The sequence below is a fragment of the Struthio camelus genome, chromosome Z, assembly GCF_040807025.1.
Source record: "Struthio camelus isolate bStrCam1 chromosome Z, bStrCam1.hap1, whole genome shotgun sequence".
Taxonomy (NCBI): Eukaryota; Metazoa; Chordata; class Aves; order Struthioniformes; family Struthionidae; genus Struthio; species Struthio camelus.
In genome coordinates this window covers 75,683,399-75,695,754 of record NC_090982.1, presented here as the reverse complement: position 1 = coordinate 75,695,754, position 12,356 = coordinate 75,683,399, and the positions used below count along the sequence as shown (strand labels likewise).

Here is a 12,356-nt window from a genome sequence, read left to right as displayed (position 1 = left end):
CCATTTTCCCTTTCTGCTGTCCTTCTGCTAAGGAGATTAGTCTTGCATCTCCTGTTTACACAATTGTTCATGTTTTTAATTGGAAAGAAGAAGCTTTAATTGGGAGAATGTTTGAAAATGGCATGTCCAGCTTCCTGTCTTGTCCAGACAAGGCTGATTATTTTGGTCATCTAAAACCATGACTGTGACTGTGGCAGTGTTATCCAAGTTACCACTTGACAATACTTCTTAGCACAGCAGTGCAACAGCCATCACTTCCACAGGCCTCGCTTCTTGGCTATTCTTAGAGTGTGTGTTTAATTTATCAGTGACATGATTGTCATAATATCTAGCAAATATTATTACAGTAGTAGCCTTTCAGTTTTATAACTGCACTGAGGGAATGTGTTTGTCAGTGAACTTGGCCAACCTATTAAGCGTATTTTCAAGCTGAGATGAGACTGTCATGCGCAGGCAGCAAAAGGATGCTAGAGCATGCTTAAAAGGTGGGTTTTTCTGTTTGTTTGCTTGTAATTATTCTTTTCATCTCTGATAATTCCTGCAAGTCACTTAGAAGAACAGAGATAATGTAGCATGTTCCTCCTGTGTGCTGTCCTTATTCTAGGATCTGACACTGACCAGCTGCCCTGTGTTGGGGCTCAGGAACACGTTTTTAAGAGATGTTTGGAGATGAGTGCAAAGCATGACAGGTCTTTGTAGAAGGTCAGGCTGGGAAGTATAGGGAAGGGGAGCAAGGGCAGAGCAGGTGGTTGTAAGGAGAAATGGCAGTTACAGGTATGCGTCAATATATGTGTTGACAAAATCTTGGACTACTTTACTGAGTAACTGTCACACTTTTTCCTGAAAAAAGTGCTGCTGCTTAAAAAGTATGATCTTGACATTTTTACACTGTGTTTGTTTTGTCCAGAACTGCTTTGATGGTGGCTTGTGAAGCTGGAGGCCTTAACATTGCAGAAGCCTTGCTTAGAAAAGGTGCAGATGTCAGTTTAGTAGATGTCTTTGGACAGAATGCCCTGCATTACTCCAAGCTCTCCGAGAATACAGGGATCCAGAATCTCCTGTCATCAAAGATCTCTCAGGATGTGGGTATGTAAGAGATGCTGATCCGTAGTTTGTCATTTTGAATCGTCTAGCTGTATGTTTAGCAATAAACAAATTTACTTCATAAGCCAGCTTTAAAAATTTCAACAGCCGTCTTCAAGACGGTCTTGCTGAGCTTTCCCAAAACAGAAAATTGCGGTCTTCCCCATAAAAAAAAACTTGCGTGGTAATATCTAGCATAAGATGAAGAGCAGAGCAGGGCAGAAGAATGTATTTTGGAGATAGAAAAAGTAAGCTGATGTAGTAGTGTAGCGAAGCCTTGCATGCAATTTGGAATAGATCCTCTGTTGTTACGTGAAGGAATTACTGGAGCATTTTAGCTTCTCAGTTGGAGGTTTAGAGAAGGAAGTAACGCAGAGAGAGGGCTTTATGGTCAAGCTAAAAAGAGTTTCCAAAACAGGAAGCTAATGTGAAAGAATGCTGAGAGACTACAGTAGAAGCAGACATGTCACAGTTTTTGAATTTTATCTCAATATGAAACAAAGAAAAGAACCAGAGAAAGTATGTAGTTCAAACAGGGTTTGAAATTAATGTACATTGCTCAGATTTCAAACAGGAATCCAAAAACCAAACAAAGCATTTATGGTGTGGGAAGCAGAGCTGAGAGTTTGATTAGGAATGGCAAATGACTTTTTCCTTGATAGCTGTTCTTAATGCCGCTTCTTTCCTGCATTACAGATACAAAGTCACCAACTAAAGCAAAGCAGGTATTTGTCCTTTTATTTAAAAATACTTAGGCTATAGGCTTGTAACTTTTTGAGAAGCTGGTAATTGACATGTTTATAAGCACTAGTAAATATCATGGTGAGATGTGCTACCAATAACTGTTTTGTAACGTGAAGGATTTTTGTTGTTCATTTAAGAAAGGAGTTTCAGAAACATCACTTTTAAACTTAACGTGCCTTTGTAATAGTCAGCAGTGACAGCAGCCCTCACTGTGAGAAAAGGATACATTTTGTGTGTGTGTGTGTGCGCGCACATGCATGCGGGGAAGATATGCCACATCTCTCCTGTGTAATTGCAGGAGCTTGGCTCTAGGACTCCCTATCTCTTCAAAGTATAGAGAAGATGATCAAGAAAAGCTCTCTGTGCTTCCAAAAGGGATAACTGAACTTTATCCTTGGTTACGTCTTACTGCAGACCCACGTTTGTGAGAATCTCCACAGGCTTAGGCAGTTAAATAGATAAATACATTTCTTACATGTCTTATTTAGCGTCATGATATCTTGGAGCGCAGGTATCTTGTAGCCCTGCTGGTGGCAGGAAAGTGGATGAGGGTGCAATGCATCGATTCATTCCTTCTCTGAGTTGAGGGGTGGTTTTTTCAGGGAGCCCAAGCAGAAGTTGATGGAGAGGAAAGATAGTAGCTGTTAAGAATGGCATGACTAGGCTATGAATGAGCAGAAGAATTTTAAGATCACTAGTGCTAAACCTATTGTCAGCTTGTGCTTTTTCACTAAATCTTGTTTGTTTTCACTGAAGCATGTATTCCAAGGGGCAGATTCTTGTTGTCAGGCATGTTTAATATCTCTTCTAGTCGAGATGTAGTCTTTACATAGAAAAAAAAGATGGGACACTGCATGAGCTGCTAAAGTTGATATTAATGTGGGATTTTTTTTTTTTATTTTTTTATATATATATAAAACAACTTGCTCGGACTTTACTAACCAAACTAACAAACCTACCTTCTCTGGCTCATGAAACTTCCAGCATGATCAAGGCTCTAAATTAAGTTCAGAAAGAAGTGGAACTCCAAAAAAACGCAAAGCCCCACCTCCTCCTATCAGTCCTGTTCAGGTAAAGAAAAGACCAATTTTGAGATGCTTTTAGAGGGTAAGAAGTACTTTGAGCATTATGCGAATGATGTAGGCTGAATTTGCTATATCATTTTATACACATTTATACATTATTTTATACACCTATCTTACCATGAGTGCTTTCTCTGGCATTGGGATGACACCGTAAAGACACATGTTGGTTAGAGTGATTAAGAAAATTACCTAAAATATGGCATCATCTAAAATACAGCTATATAAATTACTGCATGGATGCTTCTTCCATGGAAGGTTGAAGGTCTCTTGGTTTTGCTGACTTACATAAGTTAATATATATATTTTAAATATGCATATATATACACACACATCATGTGCATGTATATCTAAAAGTGTAAGAATATGAACCACATAAATAGATATAGTATCAAAATGCAGCTTAACAAATAAGTTTAATGTTAAAGAGAAATGTTATCCATATAACAGCTACACTGTATATATACTACTGGCTCTGAAGAGCACTGAATAATTAGACTTGCTCTTTGATACTAACCCAGAGTTGTGACTTATTGCAGCACAGGGAAAAGTACTCTTTAGTATGTATGTGGGCACGTGTCAGCGGTAGTTAAATGTATGCACATGCATACATACATATACTTATTTATATAAAATCTTTTATAGCTTAGTGATTTGTCCTCTCCACACTCATCAACTTCAACTCCCATGACTGGAAAAGGACAGGCTTTCTTTCCTGACCAAGTATGCAAGGTATGAGTTTTCTGTTGTTAGTAATCTTGGGGAAGGAAAGTACAGTACCTTAATCTGTTTTGCTGACTGCAGAGTCACTTGTGAATTTATTAGCTGAATTTTGAGGATTAAAAAGGGATCAGAAGCTATTTCAAAGTAATCTACCCTTGTTTTTTTTACCCTTGTTTTTACGTTTGTAACGTAAATTACGTTTACGTTTAGTAAATATGTAAATAGAATTAGTCATAAACTAATACCTAGGAATATGATTATGAAAGTAAGTATTAATGTTTTGGGAGCTCATTACCTAATGCCAGTGAAGTACGTGGCATTGGGTGATACAAAAAGGAGAGACACTTTCACCAAAAGACGTCAAGAAAACGGTTGAGTGTGTTCTGTCTGATCTTTACCATATGGTATTGAAGATTTCACCTTTTTAAATACATTAGAATATATTGCACTTACTTATCACAATACGGCAGCTTTCCAAGCTTTCTGCAGGATAGTTGCCCCAGTTTCATTGACAGTTAATGAGAATTGCTCAACTGAATGCTTTTAGCAGATTTTAAAGTACTGGCCACTTGCTTCATTCAGCTCTATACTTATCTTTGGTGAACTGTGCAACTTTACATCTGCTTTCTGTGAACATGTTGTCTCCTGGTGTCTCAGCAGGAAGAATTCAGCTCCCTGCATCGAGATAATAAAGACAGACTGAGCGACAGCACAACAGGTGAAGTAAACAATAACCTTAATCCTTATTTTCATATTTGGTGGTATGAAACATGGAAGTCTGGTCAGAAATCTGTTCTATCCTTCCACTTGGAATGTGAGCCGCAACAACTATAGGGAGCAACTTTTGGTAATTTCACTTGCAGCTCTCCACCAAAACCTCCTGCTTGTCTGAGCAAGTTAACACATTTTTGGGGAGAACATATCTAGGAATAGTTCTCTTGTTCACTGTGCTTAGTGATCATGGAAACAAAAGGCTTAATTTGAAAAGGTAGAATATGTAGTGAGCTGTGGGATCGGTTTAGCTTTTCAAGGTTTTTTAATCTTTTTTTCCAACGAAGGTGCTGATAGTTTATTGGATGTAAGTTCTGACACGGACCAGCAAGATCTACTTATGTTGATGCAAGCAAAAATCGCTTCTCTGACATTACACAATAAGGAGCTACAGGACAAATTACAGGTGCTCTATTTTTGTACTGTGCTAGTGATCTGATAGTCTATTAGCAGAATAGATAACTGCTTACAGTTTTAAAGAGATGTACTGCGAAGATAATTTAAAGGGCTTATGTTAGTAAGAAAATCAAGGAAACATTCTGCCCCAAAGGATTAAATTAGTGTTTTGATCTCACTTTTCCCATGAATTACCGAATATCTTTCTTTGTCATGATAACTGCATTTTAAAATATGTTGTTAACAGTTATGTTAGCAGAATTTTAATTTGCATAGCTTTGATTATTAGCTTATGGAGATCAGCCTAGCCTTTCAGAGAGCTTGGCATTTAGTGCCTTCTTTGACTGTAGATGACTAAATGGAAGCAGCTGGGTTCTGAGTTATTCTAAAAATTTATCCCTTGGTGCTTTAATTGCCCATCTCTGTAGGATGTGGCAAGAGTTCCTTGCTTATTCTGTTGTAGCAAATATTATCATACATTTGTTTTTGTCATGCAATTGTTCTGGTTTCTTTTTACACAGGAAAGAACACCTAAAGAAGCAGATTCCACCATAGACTCTTTTCATTCAACCCAAGCAGAGTTTGATCAAACAGCAGATAGACAAAGTGAGTTCTCAGCTCAGGAACGGAAGTCTTCATTAAATGCCACCCAAATTCAAGAAAAGCCAGCAAGCCCCAGTGAAGTAAAAATCAAGTACCTCCAGGAAGATTTGAAGGATATGCAGAGGAAGTTAGAGAATTCTGAAGCCAAAAGAAAGCACTTAGAAGCTCAGGTCCAGTCTAGAGTTCCTGACACAGATCATTTAAATAGCACAGACATTTCAGAAAATGGCTCTGATCTTAACCTAAAGCTCCAAGAAACTCAGAACAGGTATGAGGAAGCAGTGAAAGAGGTTTTGAATGTACAAAGGCAAATGAAACTGGGTCTCATTTCCTCTGAAAGTGAAGAAACCAGTTCTGACCTGAGTACGTTGAAGATTACACGTGAAGAATTTGAAATGCTTAAGCAAGAGTTGAAGAGAGCATTGGAGGAAAACGAAAGACAAAAAGAGAAAGTGAGAGAGCTCCAGAAAAAGTTTGAAGAAAGAGAGCAGAATGTGCCAATGTCTGTAGAAGAACGTGAAGAAATAAAGAATACGTATTGTTCAGTTATTGACAACATTAACCAGGAGAAAGCATTGTTGATTGAGAGATACAAAGAAGGGCAAGAGGAGATTAAAAGGCTACAGGATAAGCTGACAAATCAGACGCAATTGGAATCTAGTGCTGAAGCTGGAGAAAAGAAAGAGGCGATGAGCAGAATGATAGATGAGCTCAACAGACAACTTAGTGAATTGTCCGAGTTGTACAAAGAAGCACAAGCAGAGCTCGAAGATTATAGGAAGAGAAAAACTCTAGATGATATAGCTTTGGACTACATTCCTAGAGATGAGCATGAGAAACTGATGCAGGTAACAAATTCTTTGAAATACAAAGCTGAGAATGAGTTATCAGAAATGAAATCCCAGTACACAAAAGTATTAGATGAAGCAGAAGAACTAAAGCAACTGATAGACACTCAGAAACAAAACTCTGTGCCAATTACTGAACACCATCAGGTGATGAATGCACTCAGAAGTGCTTTAAAGGAAAAGGAGGAAGAAGTAAATGAGCTCAGAGGACTGCTTACCAACAAAGAAACTGAAATAAGAAACCTACAGAAGGAATTACTGGAAGAGAAAGCTGCAGTTAATGAAGCAATGGTACCCAGATCTGCTTACGAAAAGCTCCAGTCTTCATTAGAAGGCGAAGTTAGTATTTTGTCATCCAAACTGAAGGATGTAATCAAAGAGAAGGAAAACGTGTCCTTAGATGTTACTCAACTGAGAAACGAAGTTTTGCATTTGAAAGAAGAGAAAGAAGGTATGCATACTCTGCTTGAAGCAAAGGAGCGGGAGGTAACTGGGCTTCACCAAAAGTACCATCAAGCTCAAGAAGATCTTCTTGAAATGAAAAGATATTCGGAAAGTTCATCAAAACTAGAAGAGGATAAAGATAAAAAGGTTAGTGTTTCACTGCAGAGGAGGGGTACATGAGTTCAGACTGCAAAACATGTTGGATGATGCACAGGTGACCTAATACACCATATTGGCTCAAGTGCCTCAGCGTGAAGTAACTTTTGACTTTGTTTGCACCTCTAACAGTTCAGATGCCACAGTCCTCTCTTTCAGTTCTTAAAGCCAAAGCAGATTTTATCCAACGTTTGACTTTACACTTGCTTTCCTCTCCCAAGGAGTTGTACATGATCTGTCAATTTACCTCTCTTAAAATCAGCTCAAGCTGGGTTCACAGTGTTCAACTGAAGTCAAAGTAGGATTTACAGCAGGAAGAGGTCCATAAGGAGACATGTAAACTTACAAGGATCAGAAAAGAGCAAAAATTTACCATTCTGTGTTTACTAAAGCACCTCAACACCAGCATGACTTGACTCTTTTCCTTTTAAAACTACCAAGTCTGTCACTACAAATTTCTTTTACAAAAGCTGCGTATTCTGCTGGTTGACTTAGGTTTGCTATGTTTCTACCTTGTATTCAAAAGCAGTGTCTGTAAAGTTGGTAAATGCAATCCTTGTACATAAACATAGCTGGCTTTCAGAACATGGAATACGCTTTGGATGACTGGGCTAGGAGCAAAGAGGCAAGTGGGTGGCAGGGACCTGTGCTGAAAGGGAGTGATCAAGGGGTCTTTTGGCTGGGAAGTTTGTTCATTAATGTGTGAGGTGCAGCTTATCTGCAGACATCCTCGTTCTTGTCAGAAGCCAGACCTATGAGCCACTGCTTGGGGGGAAGTGTCACGCCAATCTGCTAGGTTGGGGGAAGGCACTGCAGAGCCAAACCTCCTCCTATGCATTATTGTATGAACAGTGGGTTGCAGCATGGGGAAGAGGAGCACTGTAACCCTTTGCTTACATAATGTCCTTGCTTGGCCTTTGAGTTTGCATCTTTTTTTTCCCAACTCTGAAAGATAAGTCACAAATTCCCCCCAGATGAGACCTGCGAGAATACAGTATGCCTTGCAGATTTTCATGAGAACCCGTTTTTCCCTTCCTCAGATCAATGAGATGTCCAAAGAAGTTAGCAAATTAAAAGAAGCATTGAACAGCCTTTCTCAGCTTTCCTACTCGACCAGTGCCCCCAAAAGACAAAGCCAGCAGCTGGAGGCATTACAACAACAAGTGAAGCAGTTGCAAAGCCAACTGACTGTAAGTGTGATATTTCATAAACCAACCGTTATTCCCCAGTTCTTCCAAGAGGTGCTGGGCTTTCCAGACTGTGGCCAATTTAAACTTGCGCAAAGTCAAATGAGTACAAGAAAAGGAAATTGTATCTAGAAATTCTATAGTGATCTGAAACATTTTTAAGGAACCCACATGATGCACATCCAGAATTGCTGTTAAGAAATAAAGTCTAACTAAAGAAAGCTGCCATCCCCAGTGTATTCCCTCAGATCAATAGTGGAACCAAGCTAATGTAGTGGAGTGTGGTGGCCAGACCTGCTGCTGAGACCCTGGTTTGTGAAAGACACAGCCAGTGTACAGTGGGTTTGTCTGTTTTTCTCAGAAACATGTAGATTTAGTCATCAGCTGAAGTTTTTTATTTTTTTAAACAAAAATAATTTTGACTTCTTGGAAGAAAATAGTCACTGGAGACATGAAATGTCATGGGAGGGAGCACAGTTTATTCTCTGAATTTCTAAACTGCTTAGCGCTTTAAGATTGTACTTGTTTGTACATAAAAGGCCCAGTCTTTTAAGCTGGACTGAGCCATAATAGCTATTTTCAAGAGCTTGCCTGTCCAAAGAAGCATTTTAATCCACTACAGAAAGTGAGAAGGAGGTACTTCCCACCAGAAGCCTTTGTTGAGCACTCTCGAGTTATTCTGAAAGGAAAATTCCCAGCCTAGCATGCTAAATGGCTTTCCTGGTGTCTGCTTTCCTACTCTCCCCAGCAGACAAAGGAGTTAATGGGCATATAGGCCAGAAAAATTCCCCTGCAGTGGGAGGAAAGAAATAAATAGGTAGACAGTTAAACACTAAGCCTGCCAGTGTAAAGGCCCATGGCTTTTTCTTATGCCAATCCACCAACTCCATAAGGAGCCTCCATCTCCTGCTGCTCAAGGACCCGCAAAGTAGTGTGAAATGCGAAGATATGCACGTTAGGAAAGTGGGTAGGATTTACAACAGGACTGTATAGTTGTTTCCTTTCGTTAGGTTAGCTTTCCAAACAGCTTCATGTTTATGTGGAAAGATGGCTTTCAGGATGTGGTAGTCTGTGATCACAGGAAAGGGGTTTGACTTTCCTTGTTTGAATGTGTGGTCAAGGATTTTATGGATTAAGACCTTTGTAAGCACCTCCTCTTCACTGGGAATACATTTGCTGACAGATGGGTCACTGACATCAGGGAGAGCTCATTTGTGGCCAAGGGTTGATTTGTCTGCACGTTGTTTGGCTTCCTTAATTCTGGTTTCTGATATGGCGTAGAGTATATGGGTTCATTCCACGTCTTTGCAGCTAAGCGCTTCCTATAGCCTGCATCAGCTCAGTATCTGTTTTACTGGGATGGGTAGAATTACAGCATTTCTGTGGACTATGCTTCTCAGTAAACTGTATTTTGGATGGCCAGCGGCACAGTACTGTTTCTGAACTGGTTTTCCATACACGCGTAAGAGATTGGTTTATCCCTTGTAATTTCCCCAAGCTTCCTAAATCTAGTGGTAGTGTTTTGAAGTGAACAATTCTGAATGCTCCATGCTTAACTTTTTCTAGGAAACAAAGAAACAACATCAGGAAATTGTCTCAGTTTACAGGATGCATCTTCTCTATGCTGTGCAGGTATGATTGCGTGTTATCAGATATGCAATACTGGTATTTTAGTGAAAGATGTTTCTTCTGCAGATATTAAGAACTTCCCATGACAGTCTAACTATTTAAGCACAAATTTAATGCAACTTTCTCTTGTGAAATTCATGTAGTTAATATACCCTTAGTTTGTAAATCATCTTAAGGAGTAGAGAGATGTTTGAATTTAATTCTTTCCTTCTTTCTCCCCTTGTCTAGGGTCAAATGGATGAAGATGTCCAGAAAGTGCTTAAGCAGATTTTATCAATGTGCAAAAGCCAATCACAGAAAAAGTAAACAAAAAGCAAACAGAACTCTCCATTTTTATTAATCCTGATATGGGTGTTTATCTAGATTTGCCTTAACATAAGATTTAAAATTGGCAATTTGCTGCTTTGTTGTTGTTGTTGTGCTGTTTGGGAGGTAGATTTGTTTATCTGTCTCAACCACTTTCCATGTGCATTCGCATGTGCAATAACAAACACATGCCCACTTTTCTATCCAAAATGCAAGTATGTTCTTCAAACTCGTTACTTAGGCCACTCCATGTCACGTTGATCCTGAAAGTACTTTGCAGCTTCCTCCAGTAGAGGAAGGCTAGTCAGGAGGCAAGCACTCATGTCGCCTGGGTAAAGGTGAAATTCTCCGTAAGGTCTCCTGCACTGTTTATAAGCTGCATCTTGTTGCTGAGGAGTTTAATTGCTCGGTGTTGTGGGACTTGGATTCCTGACATTTTGCCATATTCAGTCTTTGGCAGAGCAGAGTTTGGGAAGCCTTACAGCAGTGAGCAGTAGGTATTTATGGTGAGCCAGAACGGCTACACTTTTTATTATTTAAGATTAGTACACCATAAGGGAGCTGTCCCAATCCATCCAATGCACTGAGCACACAGAAATCATACCATGCTTCATAGTTTCCTTGAACTGCCTGGTAGTAGAATTAAACTATTTCAAAAGGTAAAATCATTAGTTTATTGAAGTTCTGTGCAAAGCAATACAGAAAGGTTTGTATAAACGACCCTTTATGATAGGTTTAGCTATCTATGCAAGTGTTGGCCATGAAGCTCAGGAACAAAAACATAACATACTTCAGACAAGGGACTCTAGAGAACACAGGATGTTTACAGTGAATGTCAATGCCTCAAACTTCCTAACCTCACTTTTGTAAAGATCTTCTCTTCAGTATATTTTTATTGGCCCTCTAATGAATTTTTTTGTAACTAAACCATTTTTTCTACATAATGTTTGCATTAAGCTTATTAACAAATATTTTTAGGTAGCTGTGTTTTAGAGAGTTTCTTTTTATACCCCCAAGTATTTGGTAATAGTGAAGCATAGTGAAGTGTTTTCAGCTTGAAAAATTCTCTACGGAATAATAGACCTGTCTGTCAACACGGCCCAGAGCAGTGAAGTGTAAAATACAATTCAGCCTGCTCTTTCAGCAAATGTAGAAATGATTGGTAGAGAACAGCAAAAGGTGTCCAAAGTTTCTACATGTTGCTTCTAGAGGCCAGGGCATCAATAAAGCCTTTGTCAGCATTTTAAAATTTAGACGTCAAATAAAAATGCCTGATATGGTATAGTATAAATACTATGGAAGAATATTTCAAAGTACGCACTGCACTTGAGGGTACAACCATTCTAACTAGCTTGCAGCTTCACTATGGTATTTGTTTCATTCCTGTTAGCAGATATGTCTCTAATAGAGAAATCTCCAGGGCTGTATAATCTATGAAGTTTATGTAGAGTCATAATATGACAAGAGTCAGCAGTGCCTCAGGCTGACTGGACTCATAGTGCACTTACATCAGATAATTCCTAACTCTGGCAAAACTGAAATGGATTTAAAAAACACAAACAAGAAACACATCTTTGCATCAGTTAGACCTTGGTGTTACTTTTCTTGGGTGGTTTAACTAATGCCTGCTAATTTTGGACAGTATTTTATAGTTAGATGGTTTTGAAAATGCTCCAAAGAAATGTGAAAAGAATTTTGCTGCAGCACTTAAACAACAAAATTTTAAGCATGCTAATGCTGCAAAGTATAAAACTTGATGAACCATTTTGTAGGTTGCCTGATGGATTTAGTCTTCTACTTTGTTTTGGTTTGTATATTTATTACAATTATATTTGTGGAATATTGAAAATTATACACTACAGCATAGCAAGTTTCTTTATATGTAATTTACAAGAAGTTTCCTTATGCAGCAAATAAACTATTTCCAGGTTTTTTCATCTTTATTCTTTTTGTACATTAAACTTCTGTTTCTGTTATGGGAAATTTTGTTACATTGTTTAAATGTAGCTCAAATATGTTCTATATCCCATGTTTAGATAAGTATGTCAAATACAGGAGGTGTTTCTCCCTGAAATTGAAACTTGGTTTTTAACTTTCTTGATCTGATGGCTAGAATAGAAGCACTCTAAATCCTGTGTAACCAGTTTTGCAAATTATGTCTTCTGTCTGATGAGTTCAGAGCCATTTCTCAAGTGGACATTCTGCTACAAATAATGTATTTTTTCCATTCAGCAGTGGATGCATTCCAGCTAAGTTTAAAACCACTATAGACCAGCATCACAGGTGGGTGTGGTCCCACCATTTCTCAAAACTGCAGTTCTTTATTACTTAGCCCTTCACCCCATGCACAGACAACTGCAGTGAAAGTGCGTATACATGTGCAC

The 12,356-nt window shown here is 38.7% G+C and overlaps 1 protein-coding gene across 5 annotated transcripts in view; it reads left to right on the top strand.

Annotated features, from left to right (window-relative positions):
- LOC138060888 (ankycorbin-like) overlaps positions 1-11,915 on the top strand; it is an 86,353-nt gene extending 74,438 nt beyond the window's left edge. For 2 of the 5 annotated variants that reach the window (XM_068927458.1, XM_068927459.1), the window contains exons 9-17: positions 908-1,086; positions 1,780-1,808; positions 3,555-3,641; positions 4,290-4,350; positions 4,691-4,809; positions 5,321-6,841; positions 7,891-8,040; positions 9,604-9,669; positions 9,895-11,915. In XM_068927458.1, coding sequence (XP_068783559.1) covers positions 908-1,086; positions 1,780-1,808; positions 3,555-3,641; positions 4,290-4,350; positions 4,691-4,809; positions 5,321-6,841; positions 7,891-8,040; positions 9,604-9,669; positions 9,895-9,972 — 2,290 coding nt within the window. In that variant the 3' untranslated portion in view covers positions 9,973-11,915. Of the gene's footprint in view, positions 1-907; positions 1,087-1,779; positions 1,809-2,811; positions 2,899-3,554; positions 3,642-4,289; positions 4,351-4,690; positions 4,810-5,320; positions 6,842-7,890; positions 8,041-9,603; positions 9,670-9,894 lie in introns of all 5 variants that reach the window. The other 3 variants (XM_068927457.1, XM_068927456.1, XM_068927461.1) reach the window with 3 other exon arrangements.
- The last annotated feature ends 441 nt before the right edge of the window (positions 11,916-12,356 follow it).